General features: G+C 37.0%; 2 protein-coding genes across 3 annotated transcripts in view; one reads left to right on the top strand and one right to left on the bottom strand.

Annotated features, from left to right (window-relative positions):
* Positions 1-416: 416 nt before the first annotated feature.
* On the bottom strand, positions 417-8,576 carry LOC111512481 (transient receptor potential channel pyrexia). Its single transcript, XM_074173473.1, is given in 4 exon segments — positions 417-2,229; positions 2,232-3,300; positions 6,810-6,858; positions 8,425-8,576. Coding segments are annotated over 3 exon segments (2,844 nt in total). The 5' UTR covers positions 6,813-6,858; positions 8,425-8,576; the 3' UTR covers positions 417-457.
* Positions 8,577-19,180: 10,604 nt separating this feature from the next.
* LOC111512482 (sodium-dependent neutral amino acid transporter B(0)AT3) overlaps positions 19,181-19,985 on the top strand; it is a 42,563-nt gene continuing 41,758 nt past the window's right edge. Inside the window, exon 1 of one of the 2 annotated variants that reach the window (XM_074173467.1) lies at positions 19,181-19,676. In XM_074173467.1, coding sequence (XP_074029568.1) covers positions 19,397-19,676 — 280 coding nt within the window. In that variant the 5' untranslated portion in view covers positions 19,181-19,396. The remainder of the gene's footprint in view (positions 19,677-19,985) is intronic. The other variant, XM_074173468.1, reaches the window with a different exon arrangement.

The raw sequence follows: 19,985 nt of genomic DNA, 5'->3' as shown, positions 1-19,985 counted from the left end.
AGAAAAAAATGAAAGGTAAGAAATTCATTCATGTGAATGGTTTAGGTTCCGTACCCTAAAAATTCACTTCTCTATTGATTTAGCTTCAGTTGAACACCCAGAAAAGCAAAAAATATCAACAGAACTTCTTCACGGAAAGTGTCTTTCAAAGATGAAATATTTTTCGAAATTCAACATTATATTATATATTATTATAGATGAGCGCCTTATAAAAATTACTAGAAACAATTGCCAGAAGTCGAAACAAAAATATGTGTATATTTTTAATACATATTAAACTTTAGTTAGCAATCTGACTGTCATTGTGGACTGTTAAAAAATAGTCACACTCTGGACTTTATCTGATCTAACCTATAGAATAATGAAGGCTATACTGGACGTTGTTTTTACTTTAATTTACAAAAACCACAAGAAAGTACCCAAAAACCTTTAATATACCTTCCGAATAGACGGTACATCAAAACCTGCTACCTTTTCTAGTTTGCACAAGAGCTCTCAAAACCGCCTCCAGAGTCTCTTGGTTTTCTTTGAAAGTAGCTTTCATATCAGCAACTGTTCTAGTAAGCACATCTATCTTCTCATTTCGCATTTTCACCTCTTCTTGTAGCAGCGCTAACTGAACAGCAGTCTCGCTCTTATCCTGTCCATTCAAATCTTGATTAATCCAATAGTAGTTCAATCCATCATTCAGAGTATGAAGAGAGTGGTGAAACGGACCATATTTTTCCGCTACATGAAATGCTGCCCTCATGATCTCCTTTGGGAGCCGTTTCTCCAACGGATTCAAAGGTTTCAGGTTCAACACAACTTTGGAGGGTTTTGGTGACACCAAAGCAGTCCAACGCAAGAGTTTGATGAGATATCTTGGTAGGTTTCCGTTGAACAGACCGAGCTCGATTTGGGAGATCAACTTGGTTTGGCGAACGAGTTTGCACAAGGTAGCAGTCTTTTGCAGGCCTTTGATGTCATCAACAGCTATGCCCACGAGTAGATTCATCAAAATAATGGTAGCAGAGAAAACGAATATGACGTAAGTGACTTGGGCGCTGATTTCCAGAAGAAAGTGTGGACTCTCAGGGTTCGGTTCGACGAGGATATCGAGATTGAGCTCCCCGGAAAGCATCACTATTATAGTCACCAGGGAAATGAACGGATTCGCGAAGTTATCTGAGTCAGGAAATATAACGCAGAAAGTCAAGGTGAACCCGATCAACAATCCAGAGTAAGCTAAAAGCAGCTTGGCGAACTCGCTTTGAACTCTGGTATACATAGCGACGTAAGAGCCTAGTGAAGGCAACTGACCTACCATGAGCATCAGATTTGTCCAACCAAGCAGCACAGCGAAGGCTCCAACGTGGTTCTGCCAAGTGTATGTTCTGCCAGTGTATATGAAAGAGATCACAAATACACTTGCGATAACAAACCATTCAATGATATTTTCCGAGTAGGAAAAATACTGCCTCACGGAGTGATAGCCGCTAATACCATAAAGCTTTCTGAAAATCTCACATATAGTTATGCCAACCAATACAAACCACTGCATCTCGAAAGCAAAGGGGTTGTCTCTGAGGAGCTTGCCCATTATCGAGCTCTTCTCACAAAGATCTATCAGTTCCTCTGCGTCCATTTCCGCGAAGTTTTTTCCGTAGTTATAACAGTGATGAGCCAGAGCCGTAAGGACATACAGTGACAAGCTGAGGACGAATATGCAGGAGAACATAATTCTTGCAAGATAGTATTTTCTGATCTTCTCCCACTTGAGGTGGAGCAAAGCAGAGCATAGGGGATGTAGCAGTACTTTCTTATAGCCTTCATCGATGAGGGTGTCCAAGAAGTTGATTTCTCTTGGGTAACAGTACTTCAGGATAACCGCGAAGTCCAGCCTGAGCTCTAGTTCTTGATTGGATGATTCTTTATGGTGCAAGCTTATGGCGGAATCCAACTTCTTTGTGAACATGGAAAACGAAGCTGGTACCTTTTTGGTAATGATGTTCAGCGCAGTGACCCCGGACTTTGACTTGGCGGTTACATCTGCTCCGTGGTATATCAAGGTTTCCACACACTCAGCTAGTCCTTTCAGAGCAGCAATATGGAGAGGTGTGTACCCGTACTGATCCTTTACGTTAACCTTCCCACCGCAAGATACTAGGCTCTCGATAATATCGCTAGATCGAGTTGACTTAGCCACAGCTGCATGCAGAGGAGTTCTCTTGTCGTAATCTTCTGTATTGGATTTGCGTACCCTTTCTTCAGCAGTAGCTCTACGCACATGAAGTCCTGAGTCCTAGCAGCAAAATGAAGAGGACTTTGTCCCATGTGGTTCTTCGCATTGGGATTGGCACCCTTTCTGAGTAATAAATCCACACAGTCGCCATAACCTCTCATAGAGGCTAGATGTAGGGGTGTCTGCTGCTTTTCTGGACTTCTGATATTGACATCAATACCTTTTACTTCTAGTAGTATCTGAAGGCACTCAGTATTGCCAAGGTCAGCCGCCAGATGTAGAGGTGCAGAGCCGGAGAATTCCATTTGTTTCACATCGGCTCCTTCATTCACTAGTACCCTCACGCATGACACAGCGTTTGCTCTTATTGCACAATGAAGAGCGCTTTCTTTGGGCTCGTAAGGACTGTTTGTTAAATCTGCTAACCTAGCCCCTTTGTGAAGGAGTACGAGGGCTGTATCAGGGCTATCGCCAAATGCAGCGCAGTGGAGAGGGGTGTAGCACTTGAATAAAGCATTGACGTTGCAACCTCTGTTGATCAAGAACTGAGTTCCGGGAATGCAACCACTAAACGCTGCTAGATGTAGAGCTCCCAGTCCTTGGGCTGGCTCGTAATAGTTCAACTGGGCTCCCAAACTCACTAGTTGTTCCAGAATGTCCCAACGCATCGAGAAAGACGCCCAGAGAAAGCTGACATTGATTTCAACCTGGCTGGCGCCTCTGAAGCAATTTAGGAAATTATCCTGGTGAATTGTTCTGTTCTGAATCCCCTCTAGCAGTTGTGTTCTTCCGGATCCCATCTTCATGTGATCGATGAGATTACTTTCGATGGTGTTGTAGCACATTTTAACAACAGTGCCGGTTTCGACCTCATCAAAATTGTCGTAGACAAAAGGAGTTTGGTCCACTGGTGGAGAGGGACCGCAATCGATGAATTCATCTTCGTGGGAAGAGGTATTTCTTTGAATGGTTATTCTTCTCTGGCTGCTCCTCAGAGGGATGCTGGATTCGTTGACTGTTCTCGCTGTTTGTTTCCATCGTAGGTTTTGGAGGACAGTCCATAAACTCCGTTTTTCCTAGAAAACATAAAATTTTTTTATAGATACACTTAATTATCACTTGGCAGAGTGAGGTCGAGAATATTCAGAGGAGAGATATCGATATATACAACATGTATAACCACAATATTATCAACATAGTCTTGACCCAAAATGATTTTTGAATGGATTTCAATATGGCTACGTCACCCATAGTATGATTATAAAAAATCAGAATGTAGGGTTCCACTCCAACTGAAAAAATTACTGTCATAGTGAGATGCATATTGGTAATGATGTCTATATTGTGAAAATGTGAAATATTGCCATGAATAATGTTTTTTCACCAAGAAATGAGTCTGTGTTAGAAACAGATTTTTAAACAGATTAAAAAAAAACAAATCTTATATATGGCAGTTTATTATAATAATAGGAGTATTTAAGAATTGGTATTATGTCAAAATTATATAACAACTAGTATAGTCGAAGTAACCTGTATTGTGAATAATTAAAGCTATCGGCATCTCAAAAAGGCCAAAAAACCCAATACAGAGAAATAATGCCGCTGCCAAATAATCCACGTGGACTGTAGACTTGGCGATTCGTATTGTTTAATTTTTACTAACCTAGTATTATGATTGGCTGAAGAGTCATAACATTAAATTTGAAGTCATGTTACGGTGACGAATAATATGCGGGGATGAGTATCGCCGTTGTATCGTCAATGTTCAGTTCAGGAACTGATCGCGATTTGAGTGTCGAAATTCGTTATTTGTTTGAAATGTGATGTCCTTGAACAAGTACTAGTAAGTAAGTAGCTTTATTCATCATTAAAACATATACACAATTCAGCCTGCTGGTGAACATATATATACTTATCAGACTAGTCAAAATCTTAAAACTAAGGCTAAACATTCAAACGAATCCCAAATATAAATATAAAACATTATAAAAGAGGAAAACTCTACGATATATATACACTTATACACACATATAATATATAGTTTACAATAATCCTGACGCCAGGTATTCATTCAGAGAATAGAATGCACAGAGAAATGAATGTAGCTCAGTCTTAAATTTACCCGTCTTGTTTAGTTCCGAGCATAACTCCAAGTATTTGTTGTAGCATTTTATTTGTTGGTATTCATGAGATTTCTGTCCAATAGTCAATCTAGAAAGTGGTTGATAGATTTTGTTCATATTTCTTGTATAATAGTCGTGGATGTCTCGATTCTTGGGAATATTGTGTTTTTGTTGTGTGAAATCTATAATTAGTTTGAATATGTAAAGACTGGGTAGGTTAAGATTCTTGTTTTCCTGAACAATTTTTTACATTCAGCTTGTTGAATTGTTTGGTGGTTCATTGTTATTGTTAGAGTATTATCAAAGCTGCCATTCTTGGGTAAGAATATCATAAAGTGAGTTTTTTCTGCATTAACAGATAATCCGTTATTGTGACAGTAATTATAAAATGCCTGTGCACTTACATCAGCTCTGGCAGAACACTCTTGAGCTGTTGAGTTCCTCAAGCAGAAATTTGTGTCGTCTGCATATACAATTTCTAAATCTGCTTGTCTGACTGAGTCAGGTCATTCATAAACACTATGAACAACAGTGGGCCAAGTACTGAACCCTGTGGTACCCCCTGTGTGACAAATTGTTTATCAGATACATTATTATTCAGTACTACAGCTTGCCTGTAGTATTACTAATAGTAATATCGAGTTTGATAACAACGCAGACTTTTTCTGGGTAGTGATTCCAATGGCGATGGTGAACAATGCAAAAAAGAGATAACAGTAAATGAGATTTAGATGCATTTGAATATTGAAACAGAGGGAGTATGTTTCAATGTATATAACAATTTACATCTCAAGTTTGGTTTCGAGGGAAACAAACTATTACAAGCAACATCAGATTTGACCGAAATTCCTTTCTCAACTGTACGGAAAACAGTCAAAAACAAATCTAATGAACGCAAGACGCGATGTGATACGGGATTATCAAAACCTTTGGATGTTCATCTAATAAAATCATTGACAAAAACAATATACGACTGTTATAAAAACACTGAGATTCCTACAACTGAAATAATAAGGAAGAAATTGAATACTTTCGGCCATAAAGTGAGCTGCTGTGACAAAACTCTTCAGAATTGGATGCTAGGATTCAGATTTGGAATAATAAACAAACGTCAAGCAGTTACGGAAATCAGAAGAATAGTGGAATTGCGCAACAAAAACTTAGAACAAATAACTAAATATTGACAAGAACAACGGCAAATTTTCTATTTGGACTAAATTTGATATGACACTCACGACAAAGTTACGAAAGGGTGGACTGATGGTTCGAGAATGTGTACGCCTCACATGCCTGCAAACGAAGGATCGCGACTAATCATTGTGCATTGTGGAGGAAGTGAAGGCTTAATGTTGGTGGCTCTCTAGTACTAGCTCTGAGGTAACACGTTGTCTGTTCAAGGCTAATAGGTCTTGAGGCTGGTATTTTCACTCATTCTCCACTTAATCCTTAGACTTAGTGATCGGTAGTAAACTCCATATCCTGAGCCTTTCTACCAAAAATGGGAGGAAGACTTTATATTCCAGTATGACCCAGGTGGTGGGACACGTGGCTTTCTCACTGTCTTTTAAACGATTTCATTTAGCTTGCCCTGTTTGTTTGTGTCTGTTCAAAAAGATACAAATTCAAGATGGCAGCAGCTTCAAAATGTAATACTGAGACACTTCCTGTCAACAGGAAGGGGGTCAAACTTTATTTACGGAATTTGACACAAACAAACAGAGCAAGGGAATCATTTTCTAGAACTGTCATTACTTTGGCTTTTGACATCCTTTCTGAAACGAATGTTTCATTTTGATAAAGGCTTTTTGGCTTTCTACTTTTCCATCATTGAACAAAAATATGGGATACTAACAGAGGAAGTAAGAAATCAAATGAATACAATAAAAACTCTCTATAGATAATGCATATAAGTTTTTTAATACTAAAAAAACTCATTTTTCTGTAATAAAAAAAGAAGTAGAAAACCGAAGAGTTGGTTTCCTAGAAGAATATTTGTTTTTAATTTATCTTTTTTCCAATTCAGAGGTTTTTTTAATCACTTCAAAATCTGACAGGAACTATTACAGGGCTGAAGATCAGGGATCTGTCACGGAAATGTATTAATTATGTTTCCATTCATCAACCCTGTATTGAAAACTTACATATTTTTTTTGTAAGATCATTATTCTAGGATCTTCAATATTATTATGAAATCCCGTCTAATTACAAGTGGTATCTATTCAACAGATGCACTTATAAAATACTCATACAAATTCAAGTGCAATATTATTATTACTTTTTTTTTTAATTTTTCAAAAATACTTTTTTTCCATTCAATGACATAAATTTCGTATGTCACTTTGTATATTTTATAATATTTTATTTGGAACCATTTTATTATGTGTTTAGATAATTTTCGAATTGTTGTGAATTGTGTTAAAAAAATTCAGTAACTCTCTTGCATTCTACTCTCCTATACTCACCATATTTTTCCTCAATTGCAAAACGTTCTACACAAGACTTCTTCAATACCTGAAATGATTGAAAAGGTTATTGATTTGTGGAAAAGAACCAGAAATAGTAAAAATAGTCGCTCAATTACCAGGTAAATAATGAAAAATCGAAAACGGTTATTTCATATTGCTCCCAATTCAGGTAATGTTTTCCAAGGGAAAAATATATAAAAGACGATTTTTTGTATATAATTCATTATAATACTAAAATCAATAGTTCAATAATAACTTTTCGAAAGGTTGAAAAGTGCGAACTCGTTTCCTCTTTTTCATGAAAGAGGATGTATGCATCTCCACTCACAAGTGATTTGGATGAACTACGACACAAAAGAGGAGGCGATAATGCTCAATCGGATTTGGAATCCCATACTAAAAGATGTTATAACAACGCACCTAGAAACTAGAAAGGCAGGCTACCTGTATCAACATGAATACAGCTTACGAATTAGAAATTACTAGTCATCGGTCAACTATCAAGATAAATAGACCTCTGAAGAAGCCAGCTGGAAAAACGTTAGGATACAGTTCCAAACCACGACGGTCTTAAAACCCGAACACTGAACATTGTATGTAGATTTAGTTTATTCTTCCTCTTGAAGATGATCACTTGGGGATCAGAACACGTGTCGAGGTGTAAAAAATAACAGTTTGGTGGTGGGATAGAACTCCAGTAGGTACTAGTCTTTTCTAGATGTTGATTCCAGGGCAACTTAGGATTTAGTATCACTCCCAGATATATGTTTCTCCACTTTGAAGTTCAATGGGTTGTAGGCCTTTGTGTTGGTCTTCTTGCTGAATACTACTATAGCTCATTTTTTGGTCTTATGTTCAGATCTTCTCCATCAGTCTATTTTGTTATGATATTCTTGGACTGCTTCATACTCCCCTTCATTATATTTGCCCTGGACTGGGCCGTCTGTATACCCCAGTACTTTATGTCCATTATTGTCCAGAAGACGTAGTAGCTAGTCCATTATAAGTTTCTTCGATAGTGAGGATAAAACACCCCATGAGGTCTACCACTTGGCACTACTATTTCTCCCTCATTGATTGTTCATACCAATCTTCCAATTTGGGTAAGTCAAATCCCAAATTAGACAGACTACTCTCTATCAGAGAGGAATGGGGAAGGTGAAAGAGTTTATGAATTAACCATCGCCCAGATTCAAGGAAGACCTGCTAAACCACAACCGTAAGGTTGTAAGGGTAGTGGTCAGGGTCAGTGTCAAGGATATGGAGTCTCATCAAAGAGGGCAAGCTTAGTTAATGAGCTGTTATAACCAAGGAGCATCACAATAGGTCCAAAAAGGTCACAGTGAATCAGCCCACGGGCTATAGCTCCCCGACAATCTCTAATCTGATCTTTATCAGAGAAATATATTTCAGTTAATTTCAAACGATGACCTTGAACTTAAAAAAATGTGTAACATCTTACATTCTGCCGAAAAGAAGTGGTTAATTGATCGTGATGATTTTTGCTTTCAAACATACAGTACATTTTTTTAAATACTCAAATCATATTGGAACGTTAGTGATTATTGAGTCGGTAGCCAAGCGGTTCGGCGTGGGTGCTTTGTTCACTCACTCGAATTGACTGCCGTGTTGGTCGGTGGTTCAAGCCCTAGTCTGAACGATCGATCTTCACTTGCTACCGTCCAACCCGTGTTAGGAATCACACGTTAAAAGGTAAGACCTCGTTGATCCTTGGCTCGTACAAGTTTCGACTTCTGAGGGTTGTCGTTCGTAGGGGTGCAACAGCTGGTTAACGGAAAAACAGAAACAGAAACAGAAAGGTCATATTTTCACAATAATTCATTCTGTAAGGACTCAATATATTCGAGTGACACTTCTTTGAGAGATTTCCACCAGATAATATACAAAAACCGCAATACCTGTTTCGCTATATGAAAGCTTCCTCAGGCGTGTTCGTACAAAGAGTCAATAGTCTTTTTAGGTTGGACGAAAGCATTATAATCTTCTCTAATACAAAATCAAATGTTCATTTTTTATTTATTTATAGAAATTACTTTTGCTGTTTGAAATCACTACTGATTCAATATTGTACTTCAACAACCTTGGAAAGACGAGATAGTTTTCGAATGAGCCACATCTACGACTATATTAGTTGTGTTTCAAATAAAAAAAGTAAATATCTTTTATTTAAAATTACCCAACAGGAAACATATGAACATATTTCAAATCTATTTTGGATTAGATGATATTATATGTGGATATTTGACACTTCTATAGACGATTTTTTGTCAAGTTCCTTTCATTTATTAGGGAATTTATTATTTTTTCGCTATTTACTAAGTTTTCCCCCAACAAAAGAGTTATTGAAAGAAATAATATTCGACATTGAACTCACCTTTGAAGATATGTAGGTGTTTTATCACAACATTTGAGACTGGGGACTGGATTTGACAAAAATGTTATGGTACTGTTGATTCAAGCAACCATAAACTCCTGTGATAATTCAGATTTAATGATTTTATAAATCCCAAGAAACAACATTATAAAGATTTGATAAAAACAACTACGAATTGCTTACGTTTTTCTTTCAACATTTGTATACGTTTTGTGAATATTGGTGTAGAAGATCATTTAATCGAATATTGAGCCTCATCAGTACAGTGAAACTTGTTGCAAAACAGTCACAAATAAACCGAGTCAAGAACAGACTAAAACGACTAAAATTGATATGGAGGCAGCTATAGAAGTTTAAAAGGAACTTTTGAGTTATCAAAAGTTAGGCACACAAACAATAATACTTTTGTATTGGGTAAATACTGAAAAATGTCCAAACTGATGAAAAAAAAACATTTTTTTTATTTATTTACAGTCGCATCGACCTCTAGGGTCATTAGCGACTTATCGATATATTACATGGAAACAAAATTTAGAGAGTATGTAACAATTGGTATTTCTGAGGAAAGCTAATAGATTATTAATATCACATTCATCTCCTAATATGTCCTTTATTGATGGTGGGAAGCCATAAGTTTGTCTTTCATTGTGATATAGCACGCACTCGGTGAGAATATGTTTGACACTTTGAGGACTATCACACACTTCACATACTGGGGGATTTTCTTCAGATAGTAGGTATCCATGGGTGAGACGTGTGTGGCCTAGACGAAGACGAGTTAAAATGACCTGGGCTTTTCTTTCATTGGGGTTGTTTTTCCAAGGAGATACTGACTGTTTTATCTCATGAAGTTTTGCTGACGAACTATTCCATTGTGATTGCCAACTTTTGATGATCGTTTGCTTGTATAGAGATTTCAGATCCGTGTGAACAGCAAGTAACACTGTATCTGTTAGCGGGTTAGTAACTGCTTCTTTCGCTAGTTTGTCAGCTCTTTCATTTCCAACTATGCCAATATGTGAAGGGACCCCCCATAAACCGGATGCAAATATGCTTTTGATGTAGTAGGTGGAGAGTTGTACAGAATATATTGAATATATCATTGTCAGTTTCTTTTTGACTAATGTGATACAAAAAACCGTTTTTTCGCACCAATACTTTAACAAGTATGAAACTTTCTCTTTCAACGGAATCTTTTGGAAAGTTTCTGTTTCCATACCAAAGGGGAATGCAGAAGTTGATAAATTTTGCTAGAGTGACATGTGATAAGGAGATTGGAAGAAAAGCTATGTTCTTTAGAAAATTTATGATTTTCAATCATTTCATTTTGAAAAATGAGAAATAAAACTTCGTATGTTCTTTTACCACTTCTATTTGTAACTAACTTTCCTGTAGTTCCAACCTATAAGGGCATTCTCAAACTAATACAATAAACTGAAATAATTAACAATGTTAACCCTCATACAGGGTATACAGGGTGTCAATTTGGTTTCAACACAGACACAATCCAGAATTCCCTCAGATCAAACAATCAGAAATCAAGAAATTTGTAATTCTATCATATTTTGGTAAAAGAACAGAGATAACTGCGGGGTGGAAGTGTGGAAGTGCTTTTTAGGCCACATGCCAGATTATCTAATTTAGTTTTTAATGCCAAAGATGAAATAGACAAAGATGGATAAATCTGGAGTTTATAAGAGTCCGGAGTTTAATAGTGTTTATGTGCGACAATGTGGGCGACATTTCCTCAAACGGAATGCTGAACATCCATTTGATGTAGACGTTAGCAGTTATTTTGGCAAATTTCTTGAAGTTTTGTGGTGGAGTTGGCCGATATTCAATGGAAATCCACTATAAGGTATTTCAATACTCAAATAAGATATTGAAGTTTCTTGTTTGGATTTAATACTTTTGTCCCAGTAGACCACCGTCGACCTCATATGTAATTTCATTTGAATGATGTCATATGGCGGCGAACGGAAAGAGTTTGTAGGGAGTTGTTATTTTATAAGAATAATTGTTAGCAGATGGCAGTGCAATCTAGGTAGACCCCGGTTTGATGTTTGGGGAAATATTGCTATGTTTGTCAGTTGCGATCTCGTCAAAAATTGAAGACAGAATATAAACTCACCATCGTGGGTACAATAAAAAGAAATAAATGAGAACAGCCGAAAAATTTAACACATACTGAAGATCGTCCTGTAGGCTCCTCCATTTTTGGGTTTGGTGTTCATATGATGGCATCTTCTTATGTGCCCAGAAAGACAAAGAATGTGCTGATGATATCTTCATTCCACAAGAGTGGAACAGTCGATCCAATAATTGGTAAACCAGAAGTTATTTTATTTTATAATATTAGATACTAAATGTGGAGTCGATATTGTGGATGAAATGAGCTCCAGTTATAATGTTGCAAGGAATACGAAACGATGGCCTTTAGTTGTGTTTTACGGTATCTTGAACATTGCTAGCATAAATGCATTCATAATTACCAGGCACAACGACCCGAATCAGGATCATAGTATACAGAGAAGATTATTTATCAAGAATTTGGGTTTGGAGTTAATGAAAGGCCATATGCAGTCCAGTGCTACTATGTCAGGTTCACATTCCTATATTTGAAATGCAATAGCTAAACATACTGGAATAGATACTGAAGAAAAACCTGATCCTCCAACCAACAAAATAGGGCACTGCAAGTATTGCAAAAAAAACTCGTTATTTTTGTGAATTTTGTAAAACTTGGCTCTGTATGAGTCACATACTATTGAGTTGTAGAGAATGTATTCAGCATCGGTCCTGAGTCCGGTACTGTCAATTCACGTCAATGCAGTTTCTGCAGTGACACAGTAATTTTCAATGTTTTATTGAAATTTTGTTTTTGGTTCTTATATTCCTCCAATTGACGAATTGATTCATCTCTGTATTCATTACTTCTTTTTATAATGGATTATTCTAACAATAAAGCCAAAAAGCATGATTTTTGCATTAATCAGTTTTTTTGTGTTTATTATCAAAAGTAAATATATTGTTTGGGGTGAAAAATTGTTATATTTGAGTTGGTCCTAATAGACTATCCCCGTGTATGGGTGTTAGTCTGGCTGAGGTTGTCCATTGGAGTGTTAGAAAGATCAGTTTGTTCATGATATTTTGTTTCATTTTTTGAATGAATCACAGTGTTTTCATATCTCAATCGTTCATTATCAAAGTGTATGTGAAATGTTGATTTCCAGCAAAGTATTTTCACAGATAATAGTGTGAACTAGCTTTATGGATCCAAGTGATGACTGAAGAGAGAAAATCTATGACACATTGTTTCTCCATCAGAAAAGGGATAGTAATCTACGTGAATGAAATTTGTGGAGCTGACCAGCAAACCAACTGACATGTCAGCGAGACTACAGTATTGTCAGAAGACTCGGGAGAAAATACAGAATATTTTGATAATATTGTGGTTACTTTGGCGCCCAGAATCCATTTTTAGCAAAAAAAAAATATTTCTTGAACATTTTCACAGTAGACATGATTTCTTTGATCGTGGATCAGATGGATTTGTATACATTCCAGCCATGTCACAAAACATCTGAAAAAGAATATATTTCTAATTTCACATTTCATCTCTTTTGACATCTATAAGAGAACTTCAAAAATGAAACCAGTCTTATATTGATTTTTTCATTTCTGAAGACGAAGGAAGCCATTATTAAATTCAACAAGTTACTAATGAATAGTGCATTTTTTTCTCCAACAAGAATTTCATGGTATTAAGAATGGAGAAGGTGAAAATAGCAATAAAAATGTAGTTATATGTATTACAAACAACAAGGGCTCCAGTTAGGAAACTTATGGCACACCGTGTAAACTAGAGGCGAGTTTCGACTGTTCCTGGAATGCTGATCGAAAAATGCTTAAAAGATTCTCTGAACACCACACAAGTCGAGTTTTTCCCGATTTACTACCTCAAGTCAATCAGATGCATCTGAAATACATAGAATTATGGAAATCCGGCTCAAAAACAGTGTTTTTGTCACTGTTCATCATCTGGACGCCATAATTTTGGAGGGATGATTTCCATTTCCTATATTTCGACAGAGACGCCCGGCGTCTGTAGGCGAGCGTCATACTAACGTCACGAAACGCCCTCCCAGAAAATCAATACGAGAAAAACATTTCTTCACAGTTCACGCATTTGGGATGCCAAGTCTTTATTGGCTTTCTTCGACAGGGTCGTGGAAAATTCCAATGCAACCGGCATCGCCGTTGTTTGCAACGCATTATCTTGATAATAATGAGTTATTCATGATGCCGAACAGATAAACTGATGATTTTTATCGTACTCGAAACAGATTTCAGATACGCACATTTTTTTCGTAATGTTCAATTACCAATAACACAATTCACTTATTGTTAATTCAATAAAAGTATCAATGAATACACCCCACTCGGTAAACATTGTATGTAATATCGGTCATATGTATTTCACTGGTTCGGACTTCCATTGTCTACTATATAAAATGATTTGAAATCCGAAGACGGGAACCTAAAAGAGAGAACAAATCTACCTAAAGAAGTAATTATGGAATTACTAGGATGCTGTGTACAAAACTGGTATTTCCAACTGAAGGACGAATTCTTTACACAAGATGAGGGACTGCCAATGGGATCGCCACTTTCACCAGTCATAGCCAACATATATATGGAGTGGTTTGAAACTCTGGCCATTGAAGAAGCCCACAAGAAACCCCGAGTCTAGTTGAGATATGTTGACGACACCTTCATAATATGGAACCATGAGAATACTGGACTAGACGCCTTCCTGAAACACATCAACAGCGTGAGACCTTCCATCACTTTCACAATGGAGCAGGAAATCCACAACGAATTGCCGTTCTTAGACGTTTTGGTGAAGAGGACCGACACTAAGTGGGAAACATCTGTATACCGAAAACCCACTTATACGGGACAGTATCTGAACCACGAATCCAACCACCATCAATAGACTAAAAGAGGAATCATCAAGACTCTATTAGACCGGGCTTTTGGGCTCTGTAATACGAAGGAAGGTCTCGAGAAGGAACTAGATATCATCAAAAATGATCTTCAACGGAATGGCTACTCCAAAGCGATGGTAGAAAATACTTTGGCTAAAAGACAGCAGGAGCCTCGCAAGGAAGAGAAGCCCTAACAACCAGTGCTTGCACTTCCCTACATCAGAGGATAATCGGAGAGGATAAGAAGAATTGGTTTCAAGAACAACATCAAAACCTGCTTCAGATCCGGAAACACTATCCGTAGCAGCCTCACGAAAACCAGGCCACCAAACGCGGACTGCGACTCCAAGAATTGCATTTACCGGACCCTGTCAGTGCGGAAAATCCTATATTGGTGAAACTAAGAGGCCATTGAATGTTCGCATTGCCGAGCACAAGAAACACACCCAGCGAGGGAAAATCAGCAAATCAGGAATAGCAGACCATGTTTGGACCCATCAACACAACATCGAGTGGTCCCAAGCTGAGATCTTGCACAGAGAGGAATATTGGTTTGGGAGAAAATTCAAGGAAGCCGCATACATGTTGTCCAACAACGTATTCAGTTAGGCCAGCGTAGAAATACGCAACATATGAAAACCCATCATTGAGCAAAAATGGCCAACTCCCGCCAAAACGGTCATCTCCCACGGAACCAGTGAAGCGGAAAATGGAAAGCAGGGATAAGTGAAAGTACTTGAACGACCTATAAATAGTCATCTCTTGGAGGAATCAGTCCAGTCATCACCCGAAGACGATTGTAGATACTAACAATCGAAACGTCGTGAACTAACGTGACTTGGAATTTATACACTTTTTATTTTTATTTTCTTTTTTCATTCCTTTATTTTTATTTTGTTTTTTATTTATTCAATTGTTCTATTTTTACTTGTAGTTTATTGCACTAGTATTTCATTTTAGGTTTATTTTGCTTAATTCAATTGTTATTTTCAGCTATTCATTTTTAATTATTCTTTTTTAGTTGTTTCAGGGATTTCAAATCATTTTATATAGTAGACAATGGAAGTCCGAACCAGTGAAATTCATCATGAAACATTGTCAATCTCAAACAAACATCGGTCATATGCTGACTTTCGTGAATTACATTCGTAATGATATGATCATATATTAATTATGTTTACGTCACCTTCATGACGTTCATTTTTGAATGTCATATATACATTTTTTTCGTTATTAAAATATTCATGAAATCATTGAACTTCATAAATGTGTCTCGAATCAAATTATTTTTTTAAACTGGGGAAATCTGCATTTCTTCTGAATCAAAAAAGTAATAAATCTTAATTTTGTTGAGAGTGAAAACAAATCATTATTATCAAATATATTTGATAGTCTGAAGTATGACGTATTTTAGGAGTGTATCTTCTTTTACGTTTTTCATAGGACACACATTTTCTAAAATGAACAAACCACAATTATAGTAGTAGTATTTTGATGGTGGTAGTAGTAGTAGTAGTGGAAGTTAGTAGTGGTATTAGTAGAAGTAGTAGTAGTAGTAGCAGCAGTAACAGCAGTACAAGTCGTAGTAGTAGTAATATTAGTAGTAGTTTTTGGTTGATGCTAGCGCGAGTCATGTAGTCTACCTTTATATAAAGCTACACCCCAATAAACACCCGGATATTCACCAGCTATACCTTTATTATTCTATTTGTATATTCCATATACACATAGGGAGGTACTTAGGTTGGATTTCCATCCATAGAATGTCCGGAGGACAAAGACTGGAACTTCCACCGAGTATTCATTATGGATATCCGGTAGATATCCGTAATGTATACCCAAACCGTTTTCATTGCAGACATCTATATAATATCCTCTTCGAGTATTACATAAAGCTTATTAAATAAAAAAATGTTCATTCCAGAGAATATGACAAGATACTACACACACACCCAAGAATGAAATATCAAATTAATTTCGAAACGTTAGAAAAAAATGAATGCAAATACAACGATATATTTTTTTTCATTCGATTGTGATGTTTGAAGATGATTTTGTCGCTTTCTGGTTTTCATTGTTCTCCTTAACAAGATTGTTTCTTTCTGATGCTTCTGCAGAATTAATTATAGGAATAAGAGGCAGACTTTGATCGAATTCAATTTGTTGTGAAGAAATAAGTACAATAGTTATCAAAATGAGCAACAACTATAAAATATTCTATTCTCATGCTCTCCCTTTTAAAAATTCAATTTTGGGTAGAACTTTGGCATATATCCCAGGCATATCCAATAATATACCAGGTCTGTTAAAAAAATAAGGTAGATCTTCATTTTTCCCAAACAATACATTTATACTTAAAAGGAAAAGGGTTAGCCAAAGGCTATCTTCCACCACTACCAAAAATTATACAGTGAGTGTAATAAATAATGATGAATATTATGATTCAAAAGTGGTAAAATTTCATTCAGATAAGAAGGGGCTATATAAGAAAAACATCCTTGAAATTTGCAAGTACAGTGCCTAGGTATGTTGAATGAGTTAATTCTCAAATTGACCATATGTATGTCAGAATGCCTGCTCAATAAACTATATAAATAACTAGGTGTTTCAGTTTGAAGCAACTCAACCAAAAAAAAATTATCAAATATTGGACTCTGTACCTCACATTCATCTCCTTCATTTTTAACAAAAATGGTGTGACATGTTCACCATATGGTATACAGCATGCAAATCGCATGCAAGCATTTTGTATACGTTGTAACTTCTGCTTGTTATATTGCGGCAAAAAATTGTAATACACCGAACAACAATACTCGATACGGGGGTAAATAAGAGTTTTAACTAACCCGAGTTTCATTTCTTCTGATAACTGATACTTGAATTTATATAGCGATTTGAGTTTGAAGAATGATACTTTGAAAATGTTTGTCACATGTTCATGGAAAGACAAAGAGCTATCTATGGTTACGCCAAGAGTTTTAGCACTGTCTACCCAGTCAATGTCTACGTTATCGAGAGTGAGCCTAAAGTTACACTGAGTTTCTACTATTTGTCTTTGAGACCCTATGCATAAGGCCAAAGTTTTATTTGAATTGAATTTCAGTCTATAATTCTCCGAGTAAAGGAATCTTTTGTGCAAATGTGTGTTTATATTGGCCACGCAACTTTCTGTATTGGTGTTATCAGAAGACAATTATAACTGTATATCATCTGCGTATAAATGTACTTGACAATGCGATAAGAAAGTGGGGTAATCAAAAATAAACTCCGAGAACATCAAGGGTCCTAAAATACTTCCCTGTGGTACACCTGAAATTGTTTTTTTTAGGAATGTCAATGAGTAATTATCTAGTTTGACCCTCTGTGATCGGCCTGTGAGATAGCTGGTCATCCATTTAAGAGAAATGACATCAAATCCTATAAACTTGAGCTTGCTGATGAGTAAATTGAAATCAACTGAATCGAAAGCTTTACTTTGATCAAGCAGTACTAAAATGGTGACTTTTGATTGATCTTTGAATCTCGCAAGAGGACAGTCTGTGTTCCATGTTTTTTGCGAAACCCAGACTGCTCGTACGAGAGTATCCGATTTTTTTCAAGAAAAGCTTTACCGTTGAGTTGGCGGAACCAAATCGATCCAAATTGATGAGTAAAATTGAAACATCTGACGCAAAATGAATCTGTTGAAAACACTTCCCACATCAACGCGTTTCTCGCCAACCAAGTCAGCATCATCACGAGATGACTAAACTGAGTTTAATGCATAGGTAAATGTGTTTATATGCATCTTAAGTTACCATTGCATCAACTGTAACACAATAAGTAATACTCGTCATTCAATTCGGATTCCAGGACATCGGCTGCGGATGTACATCTTCACCGGCAGCAGGAGTTTGCATATCTTAATGAGGATCTAGAGGTGATTTTGAATTGGGATGGAAGTAACCAGGTTCAATTCAAGGCCACAAAAACCTAGGTATCGGTTTTCTCCAAGAAGATAAATGTCTCCGAACCAGATATAATAATGTCAGGTCAGACAATTCCGCTTTCTACTTCGATAAGTTTGTTGGTGGTTGAAATAGACACTAATATGTATTGGCACAATTGTGTCGCTGGAATTGCAAAGGCTGCTTCTCAAAAGCTTGAACCACTGTTCCTAATCAGAAAATTGTATATTCTGATGAATATAAAAACATTAACATAGCCACTCAACATAGTGCAACATGAGCCAACCGATATACCGATATCCTCAGCAACTTCTTTGATAGTGAATCGGTGATTCTTTATAACAGTTTTTATCACTTCCTCAACATTTGTATCAGTGATTGATGAGCTGGAGCCTCCAGAGCGTTTTCTCTACCTTCTGTGTAGGGCTTGTACCACTTGTAAACATTTTTTCCAACTCAGAGTAGAATCACATTATGCCACTGTCAACATTTCAAGTGTTTTTAAGCACCTAAATTCATTTTTACACAAAATTCTATGCAAATTCTCGCATTCATTTTTTTCGATAGCACAACAGACCTTGTTGGCTTGTCTTTCACAAATACCCATAGAATATCTTTTTCAACGCAAGGACATCCTGGATCTGGAATTGATATGAACCGGACATCTACAAGAATTTAATTTTTCCTCACAACTTTGATATCTTTCTCATTTTGCATCTTCCCCATCCGAATTTTCTGTCCTAGCATTTTCAAGCAACTCGTGACATTCAACTCGGTTTTCCAGTGACACCCAGTATGTGTTCACCCATGAACGTGTCACTAAACGATGAGAACATACTTTGATTTGGCCATGACAAAGATACGTATCAGTCGAATGTTCCAAGAATCGATAAACATTTCCCTTCCTTGTAATCGTTACAAAGCGTGACGTATCCCCATAACCTGCAAGACGGGAATCCACCCCTGCGAAGCCTGCGTGAAACTACCCCAAAATCTGCCGCGTGTTTCAGTCCTGAATACCCCAATGAATCCTGCCCCAGTCTTCTTCCGACCGCCAAACCTGTCGTTTCTATATTTCGATAAGGTCCATTTTCGCATCAAAAGCACATGCCCGATATTGATTTCTAGTGTCGCGACTCTACGTGGGTTGATATGGGTTAATCTCGACACGGTCCAGCTTCCAACGTTTCGTCTTCGGTGACCTTCAGTATTTTTCGCAATAATAAAGTAAGGACCTAGTGTAAGAACGTAATGTCGGGCAAAACTCTTCCTGAGATGACCAGAAATGGGCACGAGCTGGCTCCACTGACTAGCAGAAACGGGTCCGAATCGAGGGGTAAGCCGGGAGTGACCATCGTTCTTCAGGGGCCCCGAGGGTCGATCATTTCCAGAGGCAGCGGTGCGATGGAGCAAGATCCTGACAGAGCGGCGTGGTCGGGAAAGCTGCAGTTCTTCTTGTCAATTATAGGTTATTCGGTGGGGTTGGGTAATATCTGGAGGTTTCCCTACCTATGCCAACAAAATGGAGGAGGTGAGTTCGCTGATATTGACCTATATAGGGCTGGTTTGACCTCGTGGGGTTGGTGTGTTTGATAATTCATATTGGAGATGCGCAGAGAAATATTGTCGAGAAAATATACGGGGTATTGCGAAATTGAATTAACTCAATATTCTCTGTTTCCTGAGATTGGTTGAATATATTATTATATATTACTTTTATACTCTCTATGGGAGATTACTAACTTTTATTTTTGCATCTATTGCTGAAGTTACCAGTTTTTTTTTCTGAGAATTCTTCCTCGGATTACCTATTTCTCTCCATAATGCAACTCACGTTTTA

The sequence above is a fragment of the Leptinotarsa decemlineata genome, unplaced genomic scaffold (assembly GCF_025532065.1).
Source record: "Leptinotarsa decemlineata unplaced genomic scaffold, Ldec_3_MD MMD2_tig00000251_RagTag_RagTag, whole genome shotgun sequence".
NCBI lineage: Eukaryota > Metazoa > Arthropoda > Insecta > Coleoptera > Chrysomelidae > Leptinotarsa > Leptinotarsa decemlineata.
Note: the sequence above shows the minus strand (reverse complement) of the source record. Positions and strands in the feature narration are given on the sequence as shown.